At 34.0% G+C, this 24,155-nt stretch overlaps 1 protein-coding gene across 2 annotated transcripts in view; it reads left to right on the top strand.

Moving 5' to 3' along the window:
• Window positions 1-24,155, top strand: part of LOC118190353 (acetoacetyl-CoA synthetase-like) — a 106,136-nt gene that overhangs the window by 64,375 nt on the left and 17,606 nt on the right. For both annotated transcript variants that reach the window (XM_035361057.2, XM_035361058.2), the window contains exons 10-15: window positions 3,109-3,186; window positions 7,215-7,404; window positions 11,344-11,466; window positions 15,555-15,668; window positions 15,763-15,888; window positions 21,731-21,800. In XM_035361057.2, the coding sequence (XP_035216948.1) occupies window positions 3,109-3,186; window positions 7,215-7,404; window positions 11,344-11,466; window positions 15,555-15,668; window positions 15,763-15,888; window positions 21,731-21,800 (701 nt within the window). The remainder of the gene's footprint in view (window positions 1-3,108; window positions 3,187-7,214; window positions 7,405-11,343; window positions 11,467-15,554; window positions 15,669-15,762; window positions 15,889-21,730; window positions 21,801-24,155) is intronic.

The raw sequence follows: 24,155 nt of genomic DNA, 5'->3' as shown, positions 1-24,155 counted from the left end.
CACTAAACTTCTACGAATATGTATGTAAATCCAAGATGTCCAAGAGAGTTTTGTCACTCGAATCCTCATCTACAAACATAATCATAGACTAAAAGCGACGCAAAGTGATATTTTTATATGTTTTCAGGAAAACGACAAAGTAAATATGGTGTCCTTTGTTGAAAATTGATTCTGAAAATCCAGGATACTACTTTTAAATTTTACACAATGAACTCATAAAAAGGGATCGGTTATTCCTCTTTATATTTTGGATAATTTCTTGACTCACCAGCTGAAGATAAGCGATAAATTATTTTTATATAATTTTTGACTGTCTCTCATGAAGTAAGTTGGACCTTCCTTAAATACTTCTTCTAACTCATTTGCATTCAACGGAATTCTAAAATCTAAAATCTCATTTTGCTAAGAAGTTGTAAGTGGAAACAAGAATTGATAGAAAAGGGTCTGAAATAAAAATACCTGTTATAAAATTAAAATATACTTTATAAAATAAAATATATGTGATAAGCATACAGTATACAATACTCACATTTTTTTATTTTACCTCACAAATGTCCAGACACAGTTCTGCTTGTTCATACTTGCAAATGTTAATTCAAATGTGGGAGAATTTTTAAATAATTTTTAAGCAGGATAAAATCTTCACACATGCGTTCATATGAAGTGGCTGCATATTTTTGTTTATATATATATATTTAGACATAAGTTTTCAGCTAGGATAATTTCTCAAAATAAGGCAGTGAATTTATGAAAGCTACTTCTATTTATGAAAGCTAGGTCTGTCAGTAGACGGGTAAATACAAGCATACTTGCATACAACCTAGATTTTCACAGAATCCTCTCACCCAGAAACAAAATTCCAGTGAGCACATAAATATGTTTAATTAAACTAATTAAAAAATTTTCCATACTTTCCCGCACCACATTTACAAAGATTTATTGGCATTTTCATGAAGCCAATTATAAATTTAAGAAGGAGTTTCATTCATGCAATATGTGCTCATCACTGGTAAAAGAGTTAATACCGCTGAACAATGGTAGTTTGACCCGGGCTCAAATCCTGGTGAACATACTAGCTTCTTTAGTGTTTTTATGTTTTTCCTCCTGGGTACCCAAAAATACGAAATTTTCTTTGTCAGTGCTTTTCCAAAAATTGCTAAATCAAGCTATCAGTTTTTAATGGTTGACTAAATTAACATCAGTAATATCAGTAGAAAGAATGCCAAATTTTCTTTTTTCTTTTCTGTTCAACTTTGATCCAGGTGAATGGGCTGACTGAATGGGAATTTTCGTGTTTTTTTCTGATGTGTAACGTGAATACGAGCCTAAAACTTTTCATGAAGGCATCCTCCCCTTCAGGCTGATAGCTCTAGTACTATTCATTAATCAACTAATTTGTTTAATCAAGCGTATCAGAAATTTATATTATACAACATATGGATTTATATGGAAGCTAAAGTAATTTTTTCCTTGTCTAAAAAAAAAGATTGAATGTTTATTCTTTCTCCTCTCCTCTTACTTCTAGAGAAAGAGGACGGAGATTTTTTTTTTTCTTCTTTTTCCTCTAGGGAAAAAGAAGAGAAAAAATCTGATGTGTGATGATCACCACATGACTTCCTTGTACGGAATATTAAATTATACGCATTTTTTCTTGCATTTTATTTAATCTTATTAGACTGAATTAAACGTACTTCGCCGACAGCGCATAAAACACAATAGAATTAATGCATTCATTAAAATTCACTTTGTTTACCATAGCGACACTCTGGCGCTAAGTTTACTTAACAGTATTATATTTCATTCATGTTATAACTCAGAATGCACAAAATGTATATCATTTAAAGAATTATCTAATCGTTGCCACATGTTCTATTCAAATACTATAATAAAGCTAGAACTATGTATAAAAGAAATTAAGCAAACAAAACAAAAAAGAAACAGTTTTTCACAGACGATTGAGTATTTCTCATTTAATTAATTCAGTTCTCACTTCGCGAGAAGACAAAAATACATAGAAACTCAAAATATCTATATTAAAAATTACAAAGTAAATCTCAAATGCTTCTTTCCCCGAAAAAATTCCAGAAAGAATTAAGCATGATTTAATTGGCAATAATAAATGAATGCGTTATCTTTGTTGTTGCGAAGCTAAGTTTCTCTAGATTGGCAACAAATCCACTAGTCTCCCGTTTCAAATGGAAACATCAGTGGCCGCCATTAAAAATAGGCTTAGCGGCAATTAAACAACTTTAAAATTGCTGATAATTCTAAAAATATTGCACACAGATTTACTAAAGCCATAAAATCCTTAACCGGAAGATAAAAACAATATAAATCAATCATTTTTAAAGCAAAAAATGTACAATTTAAAAACATATAAAACTAAAGAAACTGAGATCACTGAACCGGGTAATAGAGTGGATATATATATAAATATATTTATATACGTTTGGTGCGCCGATTGCAACGAAAATACGAGGTGCACATCTACATGTTATAGCAGTCCTATATACAAAATTTCAACGTTCTGAGGCTACTCGTTTTTGAGTTATGCGAGATACGTACGTACATACGTTCGTGCAGACGCCACGAAAAATTCCCTTCAGAATTAATTTTAAAGCAGTTTTTTAATTTTTTTGAAGGAAAAGAGTATTTTATTCTGTCCTTACGTACAGATATCACGCAAAAACATCGTTAAATTGCATTCGATAGCAGTCAAAATGGATATTTTCGTTGAAATATGCTGCCTGAAACTTTTCGCGATTACAATACTTCCTTTTTACTTCGTACAAGGAAAGTAAAAAGGAAATATTTCATGTCAATGATTTAGATAATCAACTTTATTACTTGAAAAATTAGGAATACCTCTGTCATTGTTATAGCCTTATGGTATTTTTCTCCAACTGGCGAAATGCGAATTTTTTTAAGTACGCTATAGTATTGACAGTGTGATAGAAAAAAAAAAGCATGTATCAAGTACAGATTACTTAAATCTAATTAGATCAATAATATGTATGAGAATGATTTCTTCCACCACAATGAACTTTCTATCAACTATTCTTCAAATTGTCATATTTTGTTCACTAAACTTTTAATTTTATTTTTCAGTCATTTTTTGCATCTCTTAAGGACTATGGTTTGATGCAGGACTGCACGCAAGACGATACCCTTTTGAACTTCTCACCGGTAAGCATTTTACTTTTGAAATCAATGAAAAAACTTGTTAGATATATACAGCAAAAAAATTGTAAAACTACAAAAGTCTACAAGAAAGTACTACTATCGATTTATCATATTAATGATTTCTAATTCTCTCAATCTAATCTTTATATCAAACTAGAGTTACTGTAACATCGTGTCATCAGTTCAGATTTTTCGAAGTCGATACCGTGATTTAATGCGGCGGTAAGCCCCCGCCGGATAGAACAACCGAAATTATTTGCCTTTTTGAATTGTAAGGTATTTTCTCCCTCCTTTCCGCATACCTTCGAGGTGTAACGGTAGCACATTCGGCGCGTATTCGAGAGGTCCAGGTTTGAATCCCGGGGAGGGCATTTCACATTTTTCACATCTTCTTCAAAATAACCTAATGACTCTGCACTGGCGCCCGAATAAAGAACGATGGTGGACGATAATTAGTCACCACCAGTATTTAGTTATTCCGTCCCTTGATCCCCACTGGCCACTTAAAAGGGGGAGTATATAAGGTCATACTCTCCTTCTGGCATGCCTTCGTGGTGTAAATGAAAGCACTATCGGCTCATATTTGAGATGTCCAGGTTAGAGTCCTGGCGAGGGCATTACACGTTTTTCATATAGCTTTCCTCAAAATGACTTAATGATTCTCAAAGTTTTTTCGTTTTATTCAAACTTAACAATTTAATGGCAGATAAAATCTTTCGCTAACAGTGTTACATTTGTACTATCGGTAAAAGTCTCTGCGGACACGGACGGCGCCCGTTCATTTTATCAGATCTAAAGTCATTCTCAGTTCCTTTCGTCTTCCAGTCCTTAACAGCTACACATGTGCAGCGCCTTCCTCGGGCTTTGCAAAGTCTTGATAAAACAGTTTTAGAAAAGTTAGACGCAGTTTAGAGAAATTTGTTTTAAGCAATTAATGTTTTTAGAATAGAAAGTTCAAAATGGGGAGTTAAGAAGCTTTTTCATATTAAAGTTAAAAATTTGATTTCTGTACTTTTTATCTTACATGCCATCAAGAACTTCAGTCAAATCTTCATATACTTTTTATATTACACTTGCTTATCTTTTAGGCGTATTCTTAAAACTAAATGAACTAAACGTTTATTTACACAGTAATTCTTTGTCTGTTCTCAATGTTCGTGAGAAATTAACAGGGTTTAAGAGGAAACTTGATTTATAAATTAATTGTGCTAAACATAGAAATGTTTAACCATTTCTAGCCTTAGAATCTTTTTTAGTAGAAAATGAGATCCTTGTTAGAAAAGAATGGTGAAATGATATATTTTTGTATCTAGATTTGAGGGTTATTAGTAGAAAATTATATTGTTATTGGAAAAAAGTTACGCAATCATCATGTTTGCATCTCGAAACTCTGAACTCACGATTTGAAGCATATTAACCAAGTAGTAAATGTAACGAATTTTCGTGGAATCTTAATCCTTTCTATTGCGACTTTGAAAATAATAAACTGTCATTGAATTAAAGAGAAATGTTACTTGAACTTTCTAATGAGATCGGACTTAAGAACAAACATAATTTTTTCTCTGTTACTTAATTATTAATACCAATAAAAATTAAATGAATTTTAATTGTATTTTTAAAATAAAAGTATACAGTTAGTAACGTAAGGCTAAAAATAAATTGCTTTCTAAGGGGACAAGAGTAAGGTGGTCCGCAAAATATTCTAATTAAATAGTTCCCCACTTAGAAAAGTTTGAAAAATGATCCCCACTTAAAAAAATTTCAGAAATGCTGGTCAAATAAATTGCCGTCTTGAAAGAAAGCTACTTAACTTGACATCCCAAAAAGAATGCATGTTAATCACGGCAAAAACTTTTCCTTCAGATAAAACATTATTTAGCCAACATTTTCAAACAACAGGAAATGTCTGACATTTTTCATGCATTTTCCTGATTTTTCAGAGCAATTGCATAATTGTTTCTCGTTCGAAACATTGAAATCCAAGAAAGGTTTGACAAGTATTATTCACAAGAAATTATTTGGTTGAAATTACTGATTTTTAGACGGATAGCATGCTAGTTTACCTTTCATGACCGATAGTTTCAGTGTTTTTAGTGAAGCTTCTTTTTTCGACTAAGCACATTATCCTTTATTGTTTTTCATATTTAATAAATCGGTTCAACTAATAGATACTGATCTATAAGTTTCCATAGAAATTGAAATGTCTCATTTTTTGTGAGAAGCTTTATCGATAATAACGTTGTTTTTATAGTACATTTTTCAAGAAATAAATTGAAAATTTTCTTCGCCAAATTTAAGCCATAAAAAAGAAACAGTGTGCATTATTAACCATACAAAAAATTTGATATTCACTTTTACTACAATTATTAATTTTGAAACTGTTTGGCCAACGTCTCATTTATGAAGTCAAGAAGTACACGATGATTCATATTATGAATGCTGTACATTAAATCATTGAGTTATTAAACAGAAGATGGGGAAGAGGTGAAATAAGCATGTTCTTAAATAACTGCAGAATGACTCAATAAAAATCAGTCATTTCGCAAACTTGAAAGTGTGCAAAACCCGATGCATGTCACTGACACACCAACGGTCACCGTCGTCAATAATTATGAGTCTTGTTAATATGCAGGGGCGTAGCTAGAGAGGGGGGCAAGGGGGCATCTGTCTCCGGGCGCAGAATCCAAGCGGCGCCAAACTGATGTTACGACATTTTAGAATTAAATGTTTTCCATCTTTGGCAAGCAGTTAGGGGGGCGCGAAATCTTCAGTTGTCCCTGGGCGCTGAAAACCCTAGCTACGACTCTGTTAATATGAGGGACAAATCCATGCAACACTGCATTTTCGTGATAGAATTATACTTATAGATCTCCAAAGCATCCCAAATATACAACATCAGTACCCGTTCCACAGTACCAAGTGTAGTACTGTGTGATTGAAAGTATAGTGCGGAACTCGGCGGCATATTTTAAAAATTAGACATGCGAAGAAATTATTGTAAATGCTCAATGAGACGCAGACATGCTCGAAATACTTCTTCGCGATGTCATAGGTCTCCGTCGTCGGAGATGGTGATTTCCGCTCGTTGAAGCAACAAACTGTACAACAAGATCTCCTTCGGAGGATATTTCCAGAGCTAATGATATCGCGTTATGGAAACATTAACTGTCCAGCCTGGGTTCCTGATTTATTTCTTCCTGACTATTTACTATTGTACTATTACTACTACCTCAAATACAAAGATTATGAATTATGTTCTCGCATCATTACTGACTTAAGAAATTTAAATAACAGGATTTCAACAACAGTATGCAGCGAATATCTTAGGTGATTCTTAACATATTATGACCATTTTGCCAGCTGAATTGCCATAACGTATGTATTTAGCAATAGTGTGATTACTTTACCTGTGGAAAATTTAAACGTCATGTTATCACAGCAAAATCTAGAGTTTATTTAAAATATGTATATGACAAGAAACATATTTTCACTTATCATTGGAGTTTTTCCTCAAACCCGCCAGTGTTTAACACTCGCTTTATATAAGCTTCTAGTTTTGGAAACTCTTTCTTGCGATTAATATTTGTGGTTTTGAACTCAACGATTCAAATTTCTCTTTCCAACGTCCGAGTACTTCTTGAATAAGCACTTGTCGAAAATTATGGCCAAATCCATCAGATATTCAGCCATTTTATTATCTAGAACGATGCTCATGTACGCGTCATGTAGAGATCAGTATTACATCTACAAGGAAGGAGGAAAAACACACATACCGCTAAACATTTAACGGGAATCCAAGACACATTCTTTGATTTTAGTCTGCTAATTAGTCTCTCTTGGGCAACATCCCATTCAGGGGGGCACTGATGCAATATAATTTTTTCTGTCATTTCAAAAAAATCATACTTTTTTAAGTAAGTTTAGTTTATCAGAATTCTGATACATTATCTTTCCTGCAAGCAAATAAAATCCAGTTTTTTATGCAACTGATATCTAAGTGATTCAATCGATTTTTTTCCTTATATTTGTAGGCGGGTTGGATATCGTGGAATATGTTTGTCAACTGCTTGCACCTGGGCCTCACCCTAGTGATGTACGAAGGCGATCCTTTTACTTATTCTAAAACACGATTCTGGGATGTGATTGACAAATTTGGAATCAACTCCTGCTACATATGGAGTAGCACTGTAGATGAAATGGAAAAGCAAGGACAACTACCTAGTACTTTGTTTCTTGTTTTTTGTGAATTATTTTACAACTGTTTACATTTTTAAACAGGAAGCCTCAACAGTGAATCACACTGCGCGCTGATTAGAATGTAAGATGTTTAGTGAAAAGATTTCTAAAGCTGAGTCTGAAATATTGATAATTATGGCTAAAAATGAACATTTTTCAGATCTTTTCCTATGTCTTAATACATGAAGGGCTATTCTAGTGTAATATGTACCATTTGATAATCCGTAGATATGTACATCAATCAGTATAGTACAACCGACAGCAGCTCAAGATCGAAAGGATTTTATTAGTAAATTAAGTTTTCGATTTACTAATAAAATCCTTTCGATCTTGAGCTGCTGTCGGTTGTGCAAAATGGAAAGCCGATAAATATGAAAAGGACGATGATGATGCGTTTGTTGTTGCTACGGTAATATTTTCTATATTGGTTGTGTCTCTTGTTAGCAGCACCAAATTGTCCTCATATGTGTTTGATATTTAAGTTTCAAATGTTTTTAAAGTAGTGGCCTCTTTTTCTTGTGTTTGCAGTAACTGTCGTGGAAGAAAGTGCTGGTTTTGAAAATACAGGTCACATATCCGTGTTGGTTGTGCATTAGCACTGAAGGCGTAATGAGTACGTTTCCTCAAGCACAGAATTAAAGAATCATAAGTCAAAAATTTTAACTACGAAATGTTTATTTAATAAAATAGGATAATTCTGCTTAACTTAAGCATAACAATAAAGTAATAATGTTCACGGACATTAAAACACTGAAGTATTGAAAAGAATAACTTACAGAGAATCATCATCAGTCCTAAATCACCAGGCTTACCTATTTTAGGCAATAAGAAAAATAAACAGGAACGTCAAAAGGACTGGAATCGTACCTGAAAGAGAAGAAAGTACTACTGGATTAGACCTTTGGCCAGGTACAAGTAGCTAGGATGAAAATCAAATATACTGCATTGCACACGAGCTTTACTTTCTCTCGCCAATATATACCTTGGCGCACGTTCGTTTCGTATGCCTTTCGAGTTTCATTATGCAAAATACCTAAATTTATGCTAATAATCCGTGAGTTTTGAGTAATATCCAGGGATGATCCCTTGATATTGAAAGTGGAACTGTTGATCATTATACGTTTAAAATATGTAAACTTCTTTTTGTTACACTTTTGAAATCTATAATAATTGTTTTCCACTTGATATGACTTATATTCTTTGATAATAGAGTCTAATCGTTAAGGAGGTTGTATAAATATTTCTGCTTCAACGTACAGGGTGTTTATAAAGTCGCGGACCCATTTTGATGCTTAATAACTCATAAAATAATAAATATAGGTTAAAATCAATAACATAAATGGTTAGATAGACTCAAAAAGTTTCATGACCCTTGTCAATGAACTTCCCCTTCGTCGCACGGATAATATCAAGTCGATATTCAATTTCACGCCAGGTACCGGCAAGCATGTCGGCATCCACAAAGGCTATTGCGGTTGTAATTCTGGTTTTTAGGTCATCAATGTTCGACACCCTCCTACTGTAAACTTTGTCCTTTATAAATTCCCAAAGGAAAAAGTCCAGCGGCGTTATATCAGGTGATCTGGTTGGCCGAGGAATTGGACCTCCTCGCCCAATCCATCTTCCTGTAAAATAGTCATTCAAAGAACTACGAACGAAGGTACCCCAATGAGGTGGTGCACCATCTTGTGGCAAAAAGACATGTGGCTGAACCTCTTCTAGTTGTGGAAATACGAAGTTTTCCAACATGTATAATTATACGACTGATGAGACCGTCTTTTCTGTAAAAAAGAAAGGCCCAATGACTCGGTCGTGCATTAGTCCACATCACACATTAACCTTTGGGGAATCCCTTTGTGGGGGTTTTCATATCCCCATATGCGCACCATTATGGCGATTAACAATGCCAGAAAGATGCTTCGTCGGAGACCATTATGCGCTTCAGAAATTCAGCATCATCTTCTATCCTCCTTAGCATATCTGTTGCAAAGGCCATCCTCCTAGGCCTATCGTCAGATTCCAAAACTTGAACAATTTGAACTTTGTATGCATGCAGTCTTAATTTTTTCTTAATAACCTTGTACACCGTCGAAATTGCCATATCCAATTATCTTGCCGCTGATCTCACAGATCTTCTAGGATTGTTTAAAAATGTCTCTCTGACACGCTCAAACATCAAAATTACTTGTGCAGGGACGTTCAGAACGTTTCTTATCTGCGATACTTCCAGTTTCTAGAAAATTCTTTTTCCACCGCAAGATGCTGCTTTTGGATGCAGGGTCTTTTTGGTGAATTCTTCTGAAATTTCTCTGTGTTCGCATTATGGATTTCGTTTCTTTGAAACCACCATAAAAGCTGTGCTTTCTCTTGTGGTGTATGCATTCTCCTTAATATCAGGTCGAATAAAACATCACATGCAAAAGTAACTAGAACAAACACATCAAAAGTAAACATAATATTGCAATAGTTGCCGAAAATAAAAGAGAGAAAAATGCAATTAATAAGGTGACGATATTTAGAAAAGTACAGATATTTAGACTGGAAATGAAATTATCTGAAATTAACCACACGCGCAGACGATATTTACAAAAGTAAAGATATTCAAACCTGAAAAGGAAAATATATAAGTTATTCCATCAATAAATGCCATAAGTTTGTATATATCTTCATTATTTTATGAGTTATTAAACATCAAAATGGGTCCGGGACTTTATAAACACCCTCTATATTGTTTTGTTCGCATTTGAAATATAAGTCCTTTATATGTCTACGCACTTCTGAACGATATCTTTCCTACTTCTGTTCGATACAGAAATAAAAGAATTCCTTCTAAAACTTAAACTACAGAAACACATAAATTCTTCGCATACATTTATATACATTTTCTTAGTTCTTTCTGCTTTCCTTCTACGATTATGAATTATTACCCTTTTGATAATTTGTTTATGATCCGTTAAACAAATATTCATTTCTAATGCCTGTCTTTTTTATAAATTCTGCCCATTTTTCACGCACGTTCTTGTAAGTTCTTGTAAGTTATAATATAGCACGTTCTTGTAAGTTGCCGCATATTTATATTACAGTGCAAAATCCCAGCGAAATGGAATTTCCTTGTGAGCTAGAATACTAAAAGAACTGCGTAGCGACTTTTCGATAAGTTCTTGTAAGTAGCAGTCCAGAGAAGAGTTAAATTTACCCTTCAGTCTAACTCAAAATGGCCATCGAACAGATTGCCCATTATCGAACTTACAATAAGCCTACACTTGGGTTTTAACTCAAGATAGAAAATATAAAACTAATCTAATACTAACTAAAATACACCAACCGATGCTGCACAGAAGTAACTAACAGAGTTGGCCCTTATTTAAGATCACCGGCGTATACTAGCAGGCTCGAAATACTAATATGGCTCTATAAAGAGTAACCTTAGATTAGAGGCAACGTGGCCGAAAAGCAGAACACGCTCTCCTACGCTCTTCTACTGAAGTGACCTAGACTTTAGCATAAATACTCGTTTCTACATCATTAGCGAAATCGTAATCCTAAAAACTTATTCTGGCAGGAAGACATAGGAGAGAAATTAAAGTTTAACACTTGTTTCGAAATAAAAATAACCATTAGAAAATTAAAACCGACAACAGTACTGTCAACTATTTCACCCGGTGTTTTCCCATCCCATCTATCAAAAATAAATTTTGGTTGTTTAAAAGTGATGATTGAAATGAAAATGGGAATTTAAAAATATTTTTATCGCAAACGTATTTTATTTTTCATGTAATTTAAATGCAACTGAAAAGTTTGAAAGAGTAGTTTAAAACTCTTTTAATCCAAAATGCATTCAAACGTGTTGAAAATGGTGTGAATAATTTTTTTAATGAAAACAAGTTTTACGCTTAATGATGTTTATTAAGCATTATGTTTTAGCCTCCAGCCATAGTTTAAAGAGCCTGAGGCAAATATTTCCTATGGGAAGTCCAGCAAAACCTAATAGTTTTGATTTTCTGGCCGAAAAAATAAAGCCTGGCCTGTTCTGCAGTCCTGCTTACGGTAAGTCTCATAGTAAACATTAAATAGTTTGCATATGTGTTTAGAAAATGAAATATTTCCGTTTCAATTACTGAAATAAAATTAAATCATGGTTTTTATCTGAGAAAAATTGTTCAGTCACCTCAAAATAAAATTTTGAATCTCAGAATTTCATACAGGACGAATGACGGTTTTATTTTGGAGCATTTATTGTTATTGCTATTTTCGTAGCTTGTTATTGTGTTATACATAAAAACAGAGCATGTTTAGAGAAGCGCGGATGAGTTCTGCCTTCGCGCTGGAAAGAATGCATGAAGGCAAAAGTATTTAGAGAACAATGTAGATATTATTAAAATAAAAGACTAATTTTTTTTTTCGTTGAATGTACTAAAGAAACAGCTGTGTTATTGCACTATGTTTCTCTAGAATTCTACATAAAAAAATACTTTATCTTTATTGAAACTAAACACAGCAGCTTCAATAAAGCTGCTGTGTTTAGTTTCAATAACAAAACACAGCAGCTTTATTGAAGCTGCTGTGTTTTGTTAGAATAATTTTACTGCAAAATGATGGTTCAGTGATTATTCGTCATGCACAGAAAAGCTGATTTATGAAAAAGCATCTTCCAAACTGCCATTGATGTCAATCTATCATGTTACAAGATATATATCTCAATTATTAAGACTCTTTTAAAACTGATAATTGTTCTTGTAATTTAAACAATAACGGCAGAAAAAAAAACATTTTTTCAGCTTTAAGTGAATAAAGTCTTATTAGTGATTAAAAAATACCTGAATCTCCATAAAATAAACTTGCTTTCCCGTTCTTCGGAACATCCGTGCAAGTGATGGAGAAATTCTTTATACATCTGCTAATGTGAGGGTGAACTTAGCTTTACGGAATAAAACGATTTACATAATTTGATACATTTACAAAAATTGATACAAAATTAGTTTGAAAGTATAACTTTTAACTCATATAATATAATTTAAAGTCTTATTGCAGTAAAACTACTGTTTATAATTTTCATTTTTTCAATTTTTTCCCTATTTCAGTAATTTTGTAAATTAAATCATTTCGTACTTTTGCAACTAATTTTACAAAGTTAATTAAGAATGAAACTTATGCTAATATATATTTAGCTATTTGAGTAATATAATTACTATCACAATTTCTTGTAAGCATACAGGGAGTAAATTTTAGGTATCACACGTAATAAATACGTAAAGGTAATTTTTAAGTTGAGAAAATAAATCAAATTAATAGACCGAGGGTTGGGTAAATAGTAATTCAAGTAACTTTCTTTGTATTTCCTTCTTATTTGTGGTCTTTTCTCCACTGCCCAACTTCCGTGACGTTTTACAAACAATGATTGAGGTAGCACCACGAATTCAAATATGGTTTGTTTTGAAGAAAGATCCGGCAAACAAACGCTTTGTAACTCTTGGTAGTGTAGTATTTTGTCATTATTATTTTCCTTCTTTTTTCATTCCTTTTTTCCTCCCTTTTTTCGTTGGCTTACTTTGGAAATTAATGGAGTGAACGTCTTTTCTCCTTCGAAGCATCTATTTGAAGACGGTGATCCAATTCTGGGAAAAAAAAAAAAAAAAAAAAAAAAAAAATCAGAGTGTCCAAAAAAAAAAAAAAAAAAAAAAAAAAAAAAACTGAACGGTTTCAGATTTTAAATTACGTCCAAAGAGGTATTTTTTAACGTTTTATTTGTTACCTTTATTTATTAAATATCCTGTTCTTTGCACTTAAACCATAAAAATCATTTCAATATCAATGTCGCAAAATAATTTTAAAATCAGCATATCTTTAGAATTTCCGATACATAGTTCCGCGCGCTGGAGTTAAAAATATTTTTCCCGTACCGTGTTGCCATTGCTCGCTTTTAAATCGTTGAGTTTCTTACTCAAAAATTCGTTTTACAAAATATGAAATCGATAATAAAACAAATTCCAAATTTCAAATTTAGTCTTTCCCATGCCCATATTCGTAGGAGGATTACATCATTCAAAATTCGATGGCTCTATGTACTGTTGTTTTATCACAATGCGGGAAATATACATACGTTTATGCAGATTTTTCGTTATTTAATTTCTTCAAATATAATGCAGGTCTCTAACATTTGGTGGCAACAGTTTGAAAAGTGATTCGCCGTTCATAGGGATTCAACGCAAAATCGCAAAACGAAAACAATAGTCCTTCAAAGACAAAGCCCCTTTGAACTAAAATAAAACTGACTTCATCTTTCATAACCTGACAAAAATTTTATAACAAAATACAAATTCGCACCTACCTGAAAAAAAGTAGAAATGCTAGAATCAATCAATAATGTAATATTTTTCTACTGGAAATGTATGGCAGTAGTTCGCGGTACGAGAAGAAAAAAATAAAATTTGTATTAATAAACGCTCACTAACTATATAGAGCCTGTCTCTTTTGTTCCGCCTAAACTAGAATAAACCCTATAATGACCTGGCGAATTCTCGCATAGGCATGAATAAAACTACTGACTCAGACGAAGGGTAAAAATAACCCTTTATCAATTCAAAATAGTTAACAGAAAGGCACGGTCTTCGTGCGTTACAAAAGCACCGTCAACTTGCGGTGGAAACTAAACGTAGAATGTAATATAAGTGAAACCTGAAAATAAATAGTGCAAGATACCACTTAAGTTACGCCTAAGAGGTAGACTTCAGGAACCTAGCCGGCGTGAGGCTAAGTCTGATTAGGCCAAAAGGCTTACTAGCGTAACAGGGAAATAACAACGAAACGTGCGCTTGGCTAGCGAAACACACTTTAAAAAACTCAGATATTCACCCGTTTAAATAAGCACTTCACTTAACTTTAAATTTACGTCCTGGCGAGAGAATGTGAGGGGAAGTCTAGAACAGGTATCAAACTTAAAATAAATTTGTTATGCAAAATAAGGAAAAACCCTACAAAACAACTAAATTTTACAAAGACATCAAACGAACAGAAAACTTCTGGAAAATTTGCTAAGAAATCACTATTTTACTCTGCGTATTTAAGAATCTAAGGTACTGTGACGTCGTGAATGTGCTAGTAGTAAAGAACGTAGCACAAGTGGTACATAAATTCCTTTATTCTCAACACCATCAAAAAAAGCACAGATACAAAATTCAAGCAGCTTACATTTAGAAAACATTAACAGATACCTGAGTTGGTGACACGATCAGTGACACTGGCCATAATGGCACTCGTCACCCCTGGACGAATAATTAATGTCCACACCTTCGTTCGCCGGGCGAGCTTCACATCTCTCTCTGCCATTCCACGTCGAAAACACTGCTATTCTAGTCGCGCAGGCACAGTACTCTGTAACGCCGTTGCCATCTAGAGTTCATTATAGACCAATGTATTTACAGAAGAAACAATTCATGTGTGGTTGCTTTCATACTGGATCTCTTATATCAATGTTGTACATACATGACTTCAGGTACTCTTTTATTAGATTGGGAGTGATAATTGGTAAGGAATCTCATAATGCATTATGTTCCAGGATATCTGTAATTTTAATAACCATTTGCAGTATTTTCGAATAAAAAAAGAGAAAAAATTAAATGTACAAGTATTTATGATGAAACTGGCAGACATAACAGCAATAAAAATTTCCATAAGAATACTGCTAAAAACATTTTATGCATGTCTGTGCTATTTTTATAAATATACGTTATAAATTCTTGAAATACAATTTATTTAAAAGTTTATTCAATTTCTGATCACCTAAATATGTCTACACATCGTTACATACAGTAATACTGGGCTAGGGCGCTATGTTCTTTAGGTTAGGTGTACTATGTTATATGCATAAAACCTTTCCAATTCGTTGTTTGTACATTGCAGGATAAACCTGTTGTACATAGATGTGAAACTTTCAATTTAGTGCGTAACAAATACGCACATACAATGAATTTATTATGACTTAAAGCCATATTAAATGCAGAAACCACCCGTATCTTACTCATATTAAATGTGGAAATTTATTTGGCATACATTCTTTATTTTTCAAGTCATTTTATCAAAAATTTCTCTCTTACAAAATATCTAAATTAGTTTAATACATTTTCTGACTTTTTCAGGACAGACAGAACTTTTTGGTCTTTGCAGTGGTCTAGATCGTAATCTTCCTGTTTACAGAGGTGAAATTCAAAACTTTTCGCTTGGGATAGATGTTCATTGCTTGGATGACAAAGGTACAAAGCCTACTTTTGCACGTAATTCGAGATTTATATTATACATACAAATAGTATGTCTTCTCCAATCTGCATTCTTATTCTATTCCAACAGGCAAATCTGCAGTTGGTGTGAGAGGTGATTTAGTAGTGGCCAATCCTTATCCTGCATTACCCATTAAAATTCTTGGAGATAAAAATAAACAGAAGATGAAAGAAATGTATTTTTCAAGATTCCCGGGTATTATGAATGTTTGATGTTTCTCACACTAAAGCTTTATTTTGGAGATAGAAATACCACACATAATGTAGGACAATTTAACTTCTGGAATAGCCACGTAATGTCATCAAGAATTTAATTGTATCAAAAATAATTGCGTATTTGTGTTTGTAAAAGAATAGGATCGAAATTTAGAACAGAGTGAACTACAGAAACTGAAGAATTTTTAGAAATATATTCAACTAAACTGATTGATACCTTATCGGGGAAAGAAAAACACCTAAAAATTATCTAAGAAAATATTAACTACAAAATATAGTTAAATACCAATAATCTCCTTGATAAAAAAGACTTGGCATAAGTTTAGGAGCTAATTCCTCCAATTTTGTACGATGGGCACTTAGTAAGTGATCTCACATTCAAATGGCATTGGATATGGGCTTTGTGTGTGCCGCTTATCCATTGTCCTGACACTTGCGATTAATCTTTGATGCTCCAATTAAACTATACCCTATACGATTTCTTTCGTTTTCCCTTTTTGCGCAGATTAAGAAAACAGCAAAGAAGCTACACATTTTCTCTTCCCTGCATTTATTTGCTTGAGATTTTCACTTCCTTCTACAAAGTAAAGCGGAAATTTTGTCTCACGAAAAATTTCGCGTATCACATTTCAACGAAAATATCCATTCTGACTGTTCTTGAATCCATTTAGAGGGTCATTTTTTGCGCGACATTTCTACTTTTGCAAAGAATAAAGAACTCTTTTTCCGAAATAGATTGCGAAATGGATTCAAAAGGGATGTTTTTTGTGACGTCTGTACGTATGTACGTATGTAATATGCATGTATCTCATCTACCTCATAACTAATTAGCCGTAGACAGTATATATATATATATATATAGGCGTTAAATACTCACTCTAAATCATTTAACTGATAGGGATATGATAATTTATTCCTAAACCTGAGAAGGCGGTATAAGTTGGATGACTGTCAGTTGAAAGATTTGTATATAGTGTAATTACTCAATTGTATATATTGTAAAAAGCTAATTGTCTTCAGACATATACTGTTACTATACTGTTACTAAAAAAATGGGCCTATTTCCTGCCTTTAGACTGTCTACTAGCTCTTGGATAGCGAAAATGCCTTTTTCCTTTCTTAAATTCTTAATCATTGCGACACGACAATTAGCCAGAAATTAATTAATTTCCATTCACTAGTATTTTTAAAAAAATCTTAACAGACGGTCTCTCTCAGATAAGAACTCCACAAAATACATCCCTCAAGAATTCCAAGTCCCACCCACTACCATAAATTTCTTCACCCAAGTCTTGCCGACTGATATAATTCAAAGCCCCTACTGCCGCTAAGAATTTTCGGACACCCTACACTTCTGAGTCAGACACGAAGAGAACACACTGCCAACTCCCCCACTAGAAAGAATGTAAGTTACTTAATACCTTTCTGGCCTTTATATCTTCATGTACATTCACTGATCTTATTTATATTATTTTCTATTTTATTTTTATATTATTTTTATATTATTTTTATGTTCTCTTTGATTTGTTTTTGCAAAGTTTGCATTATTTATCTTTTTTATAATCTTCTATGTTTATTTCAACTTTACTTTGATTTCGATTTCATAATGACAATTTCCAATGTTTAATTTCTACAAATAATATAGTACTCAAATACATAAAGATGATAGTGTCGGGGACGATTACTCGAGTTTTACAAGATTTCTCTACAGTAATTGATTTTTACTCCAAATTGAATTGACTAAAATGCTTCATGAGAATCAGTTCTTTGAGTAACAACTATTCGCGGAAATATTTGGCCTGACTAGAATTGCCGGTTTGGCTTTAATTTATAACTCGAGTAAAGACGAAACACTTTCATATTTACGTATTTCTATCAATTATTGATCATTGAACGGGAGTTGGTTTGTTCCCCTTGAAAAGTCAACTAATTTCCGATCAATGACAATAATTACATGTTTTAATTTTTACTTTTGCAATTGTAATATTATTCTTCGTGATGATTTAACTCCAGTCCCCGTTAAAACATTATTAACATTTTGCTTTCAAATTACTTCAAAACATCTTTCAAAATATAACTTACCAGTATGGATGCACACTTTTAAAATAATTCTACTTTAATTAAACTTAGGAGATAATATAATCAATTAATCAATACGGTTTAGGAAATAAATTATTATATATATATATATATATATAAGTACATATAGATATATATATATATATACAAAATTATTATATATATAATGTTGTATGATCTTAAATTCATTTAGTGCGAAATTAAGTTATTGTACTACTTGCGCAATTGCTGCAAAGTAAGTTAATAATAATTTATTTACTAAATAAAATTGATTATATTATCTCCTAAGATTAATTATAGTAGAATGATCTGAAAAGAGTGAATTCATACTTAGTAAGTTCTATTTCGAAAGTTGTTTTTAAGTAACTTGAATGTAAATTGTTAAAAATGTTTAACGGTGATTGGAATTAAATCATGAATAACAATTTTAAAAGGAATAAATTAAAAGCAAGAATTAAATGCAAGTAATCATTGACATTGATCGGAAATTAGTTGACATTTCAAGGGGAACAACCCAACTCATGAACAATAATTAAGAAATAAATACGAAGGTGTTTCGTCCTTTACTCGAGCAATAAGGCGATGCCAAACCGGCAATTCAAGTCAGCCCAAACATTTCTGTGAATAGAAGGGAACCAATACAGAGATCCAAAGAACTTATTCCGATTAAGTATTTTAGCTAATTCAATTGTGAGTGAAAAACAATTTCAGTAAAAGTGATATCGCTCGAGTAAGCATTCCCCGACACCCTCGTGTTTATGCATTTGAGTTCAATATTATTTGTAAAAATTAAACATTGTAAATTGTAATTATGAAATATAATTCAAAGTAGTTGAAATAAACATTAGAAAATTACTAAATATAAGAAAAATAATGCAATCTTTGTAAAAACAAATCAAAAAATAAAAAATATATATAATAAGAAAAGTGAATGTACATGAAGATATAAAAGCAAGAAAAAGCATTAAACGGGTGAGTATATGTGTGAAATATATACGCACCCTCTTACTCCGCTTAAACGTCCGTACCCGGCTTTTATTTTCACAATCATTGGTTACTCCCAATTACAGAAGTATTTTAAATAACGAACAGAATCCTATTTTGACAATGTCAAATTTTTAAAAAAATCGACAATAGCAAAATCTATCTTTTAATAAGTCCCCTCTTTCTTATAGTTATATTTGAGGAAGTTTTATACACATTATGAAAAAATAAAAGTATAAGAAGTTTGACTTTCATAGGAGAGAATTTGATCGAGATATATTTAACTTTAAAATTTGTAGTTTTTTATGTCATTTTCAGCTTGCCTTGCAGGATCGATAAAGTAAATTAGAACAGTTAGAGGAAATAAGTTTAAATGAAGGAAATGAATTTAAATGAAGTTCAGCAAAAAATGAGTATAATTTAATAATAGGCAGAAGTCATGGGGTGTCTACATCATATTTTTTTATTTTGGCAGAAAAATTATCAGTGTTTAGTTTGGATGCTTTTAGAGTAAACTTTTTTTGATTTCAGTAAGTTTTCGAATCATGAGGGCAGATATAAAAAAATTAATGTTTTAATCTTTTTCTGTACTTATAATTCTCATATCATAATGGTATCTGTATAATGGGTCTAACATGCCGTATAAAACTATAAAGGCTTGTGTGTTTTGGTATCATAAATTAGCTAGACGTTCGAAGGCTGTTTAGAAAATTACTCCCAAGCCTTAAAGTACGACAAAATCAGGAAAACAGTATACAAAACTCGTTATTACTTCATATTAAAGTTCACAGATGGAACCAACTCGTACTTACAAAAGCCAACATGTTTGGCTAACTCGAAAAGGTAACTACTGACTTAAAATTAAATGAAAGGTATATTTGCCAACGGTTTTACAGGCTAATTAACGCACAGGCTGGCTCTGACTAATAAAGGTCGGCGCAAACAAACCTAATGGCAAGAAACGCTCAATGGCTCAGAAATCTAATCGCTAGGGAAATCGAGATATCAACTAGACCTTCAGACAGAACACACTCTGAATTCACTTTCCAAAACCACCCCTTAAATACTTTTACGTATTTTCTTCTTATGAACGTAGGGTACGGGTTCGCGGATTTTGGGTAAATAACGACGGCACTTGATAAAGTATTAAAAAACAATTTATTGGCCAGTATTATTCAAGACAGCTCTAAAATCACGTTTATAGTCGTCGAAGAAAAACAATAAACACTCTGACAGAATCAGCGACACAGCCGTCAGACTATCCACCTATAACGGTGAAGGCAGCTTCACGGCAGAGCACCAGAGTACAGCTCCCGACTCTGCTCGGTCGTTTTCGGAACTCTACGTACTCTCGAGACTTCCCACGCTACAACTCGCGATGCACTCGACGATACACTAGAGTACAGTTCCCAACTTGTTTCGGTCGTTCTCGGAGCTCAACGCATTCTCAGGTAAAACTCGACAATGCACTAACTCGCGATACTCTAAGAGATTCTCTCGATGCACTCGACGGCCAACTCGGCACTAGATTTCGAGACACTCGCTCACTAACTGGACTAGGCACCCACTGACTGACTATCAGCTCGATGGACTCGACACTGACTGACTGTCTATTCCATTTACCGCTGTTGTACTGGGCTTAGCCTGTGTGATATTGCAGGCTTTTTGCCAGTTGTCTTCACATAAGGCAATCTGGAAGTAAAAGGATCTAGGAAGGTCTCATAAAGACAAGATGTGATCAGTAAAAAAGAAGGTGGCTCATTGCCACTGAAGAATATTCATCGTGTGGTGGTGTAAAAATACAATTCAGTAAATATCATAAATAATCATTAAATAATAAGGGAGGATTTACATACAATCAAAAGTTATAAAAACAAATTCCAATTAACTAAAACAGGGTTCCTGAGTAATAAAAAGTCCTGAGTAATGAATCTTGATTAAATAGAACAGTATACAGTATATGCATGATTGTTGAGAAAAATTCTAAGTTAATAATCCATTTGCAAAGCCTCGTCACGGGATGTCGGAGGATCCTTGTCATTGTCTGCGGACAAGAATAATAGGAAATCACAATTTCAAAAATAAACCGATATTAAAAATAAGAAAATACAATTTTCTGCTGTATGTAAGAGTCCTATTATGCTTGTATAGAATTTTCAGAAAAAAAGTCCATGGGAATGCAAAATAGAGTCAAAATGCAAGCACAACTGACTCTCCAACTGTACCAGCAGGGTTTATATAGCTTGTGCTCGAGAACATTCTGCACTAAACCAGTAAGAATTCGTTCCAGAAGATTCTCCATCTGTCTATGGCATATCTCCAATTTTCTCGCCAATTGGGCAACTTCTCTCCAAATGTGACACCCTGCCTTCCCTTGACATTTTCTGGTAAGCCTAAACCTGCTTTGCGGGGAAGCTATCTTACCGCGGTTGGACATTTCGTAACAATACTACCTTCTTTCCACCTCATCTGAATACGAGCTCACTATATCATATCGATAGGAAAGGCTTCTTCAAAATAAAATAACTGTTAAGTAAATTAAATAAATCCCTACAAGACTAAAATAATCTTATTAACTGTGTTGTGATACATCATTCTTACATGGCTGTTGCAAAAATTTTCTGTGCTATCATTTTATATGCACCTTTCGTTTCTCTGGCAAAATACAACAAATAAAAAAAACTCATTATTTTTTTACTTAAATACACTAATTGAAGTCTTATTAAAAAAGATTTCTTTATGATTATAATTTCTTCAAGGTTATTTTGACCTGGGAGATGATGCATGGATCAATCCTGTCACTAAAGGTTTTATCGTTTACGGTAGAGGGTGAGTTTATCTTTTCATTCAAAGCTTTTATTAAATAGTAGTACAACATGCCTGTTTCTATGAAATTAAAAATACGAATGAAACTGACAGACATAGAAGATATAAAGAAAATAAAAGTGCATTTGCATTATGTCTCTAATAATCATAAGATGCCTTTATGTGTCAGATTGGACATAACTTCAGTTGGCCAACCACAGGGAGTGAATTATGTTACATACCACAACAAAGCGTTTTACAATTTCTGATTTTGTCATAGTCAAATGCAACACATTTCCTAAGCCTAACATGAACGCCAAACGACAGTGCTTCACCAGGCTGTAAAATACCTGTAAAGAATATATATATATATATATATATATATACATACATACACTGGTGTGCAAAAATTAAGGACGAAGTCGAAAAATTAGCATATCAGCTGAACGAAGAGGCAGAGCGGACAGAAAGACCGATCAGAAGATTAAGTAAGGTGATGTACGGTAGCACATGCGCAGATATGCAGGTAGACGTAATGGGGGAGTGTCTGAGTAGTATAAAGCATGTTGTCGGTGTAAGATCAGTATTTCTGGGAAAAAGATTGCACGCCGTATAGCAGTTAAAATCACACCGAGTTGCTGCCTCAGCGAGAAATGGCGAATAATCAATCTGTTAGACGACATCTGGATGCTTTTACCCGAGCTCGAATCATTGGGAAGTTGGAGGAAGGCCGCAGTGTGACAAGTGTGGCTGCAGAGTTCGGAATTGCTCACAGCATCGTTTCACGACTTTGGAGACAATTTCAAACTACAGGAACAGCTATCCGGGGGTTTAGTAGTGGTCGTCAACGAGGAACCACACCCGCAGATGACCGGTATATTGCCTTACAGGCCAGAAGAAACAGCCGGCAGACAGGGGGAGAAATCGCTAGACACACGACACGGGCGACTGGACGACCGATATCGAGTTTTACCGTGGCCAGAAGACTGCACGGTGGTGGTCTGTTTGCACGACGCCCTGTACGGTGTGTACCTCTAACGCCTGCCCATCGGAGAAGGCGTTCTCTGTGGTGCCGGAAACACCGGAATTGGAGAGACAATGAATGGGGACGAGTACTCTTTACAGATGAGAGTAGATTCAGTCTGAGTAGCGATTCTCATAGCATACTCATCTGGAGAGAGCGGCGAAGCCGCAATCATCCCTCGAACATCATTAAAAGGGACAGGTATGGAGGTGGCGGTGTTCTCGTTTGGGGAGGCATCATACTTGGTAGTCGTACAGACCTTCACATCTTCGACGCAGGTTCAGTCAACGGGACCCGTTATTGTAACGAGATTTTTCTTCCATATGTGCGTCTTTTTAGAGGCGCTATGGGTCCGCAGTTCCTTTTCATGGACGAGTAGCTGCCGAACAGCTTTTAGAGAAAGAGGATATTGAACGTATGGATTGGCCGGCACGATCTCCGGATCTCAATCCCATCGAGCATGTATGGGATTTTCTAGGCAGACGATGCCGGCTTCTAAAATCTGGCTCGTCTCACTTCACTCAGTATCTAACAGGACATGGTCCCTTCATGACTTACCTGCATCGCTTCAGACGACGCGAAAACGAGCATTGCTCATGCGGGATGGTAGGAGATCCGGACCACTATCTGTTCGCTTGCAGAGAGACCGCTAAATATCATCTTAGGCAACCAGTAGCAAACCACATCCATGCATGGGCCGAAGCTACTTCAAAAAATCGCAATGCATTGAAACGCATATGCGATTGCATAAACATTGCACGCATAATCTCAGACAGGCTGGAGTAATTCTCAGCCACCATCCTCGTCCCCAGCACAGCCCCTGTATGCTCTGTACCTGTAGCGAACTAATTTTATCTTAAGTTAGCTTATTCGGCTTTTCTTATTCCCTGTATATATTTATCTTCTTGAACCTTGAATTATGAACCTTGAACTATGTATTTTGCCTTATTTTATGTATTGTTTCCACTGTTTTGCCTTTTTTTTATTTTATGCATTGTTTTACTTTCTAGTTTTTTACTTCTTATTACTTTTAGTATTTGTAACCACCTATCCATTACTCTGTAAATACACTCACGTTTGTGAAAATTGCAACACCAAGAAGGAATCGTCATAATTGAATGCAATTTAATACACAGTTGAGTGGTAGTGGTACAAATAAATGATTAAATGTTCAAAGCAAACGAACAATAACAAGAGATCAGAATCAGTATTTTGTGTGGCCACCACGCGCCGCAATAAGTGCTGCTACACGACGTGGCATGGAGTCAAACAAAGTTTGAATGTCTGACTGAGGAAGAGCATTCCATATCGTTTGTACGCGTACCCAAAGTTCGTCTGCAGACGCAACAGGACGA

Source organism: Stegodyphus dumicola, chromosome 7 (assembly GCF_044657685.1).
Source record: "Stegodyphus dumicola isolate Sdum_Otavi_A_Nest chromosome 7, ASM4465768v1".
Classification (NCBI taxonomy): domain Eukaryota; kingdom Metazoa; phylum Arthropoda; class Arachnida; order Araneae; family Eresidae; genus Stegodyphus; species Stegodyphus dumicola.
The sequence above is the reverse complement of the archived record's forward strand: the minus strand, read 5'-3'. Positions and strand labels throughout refer to the sequence as shown.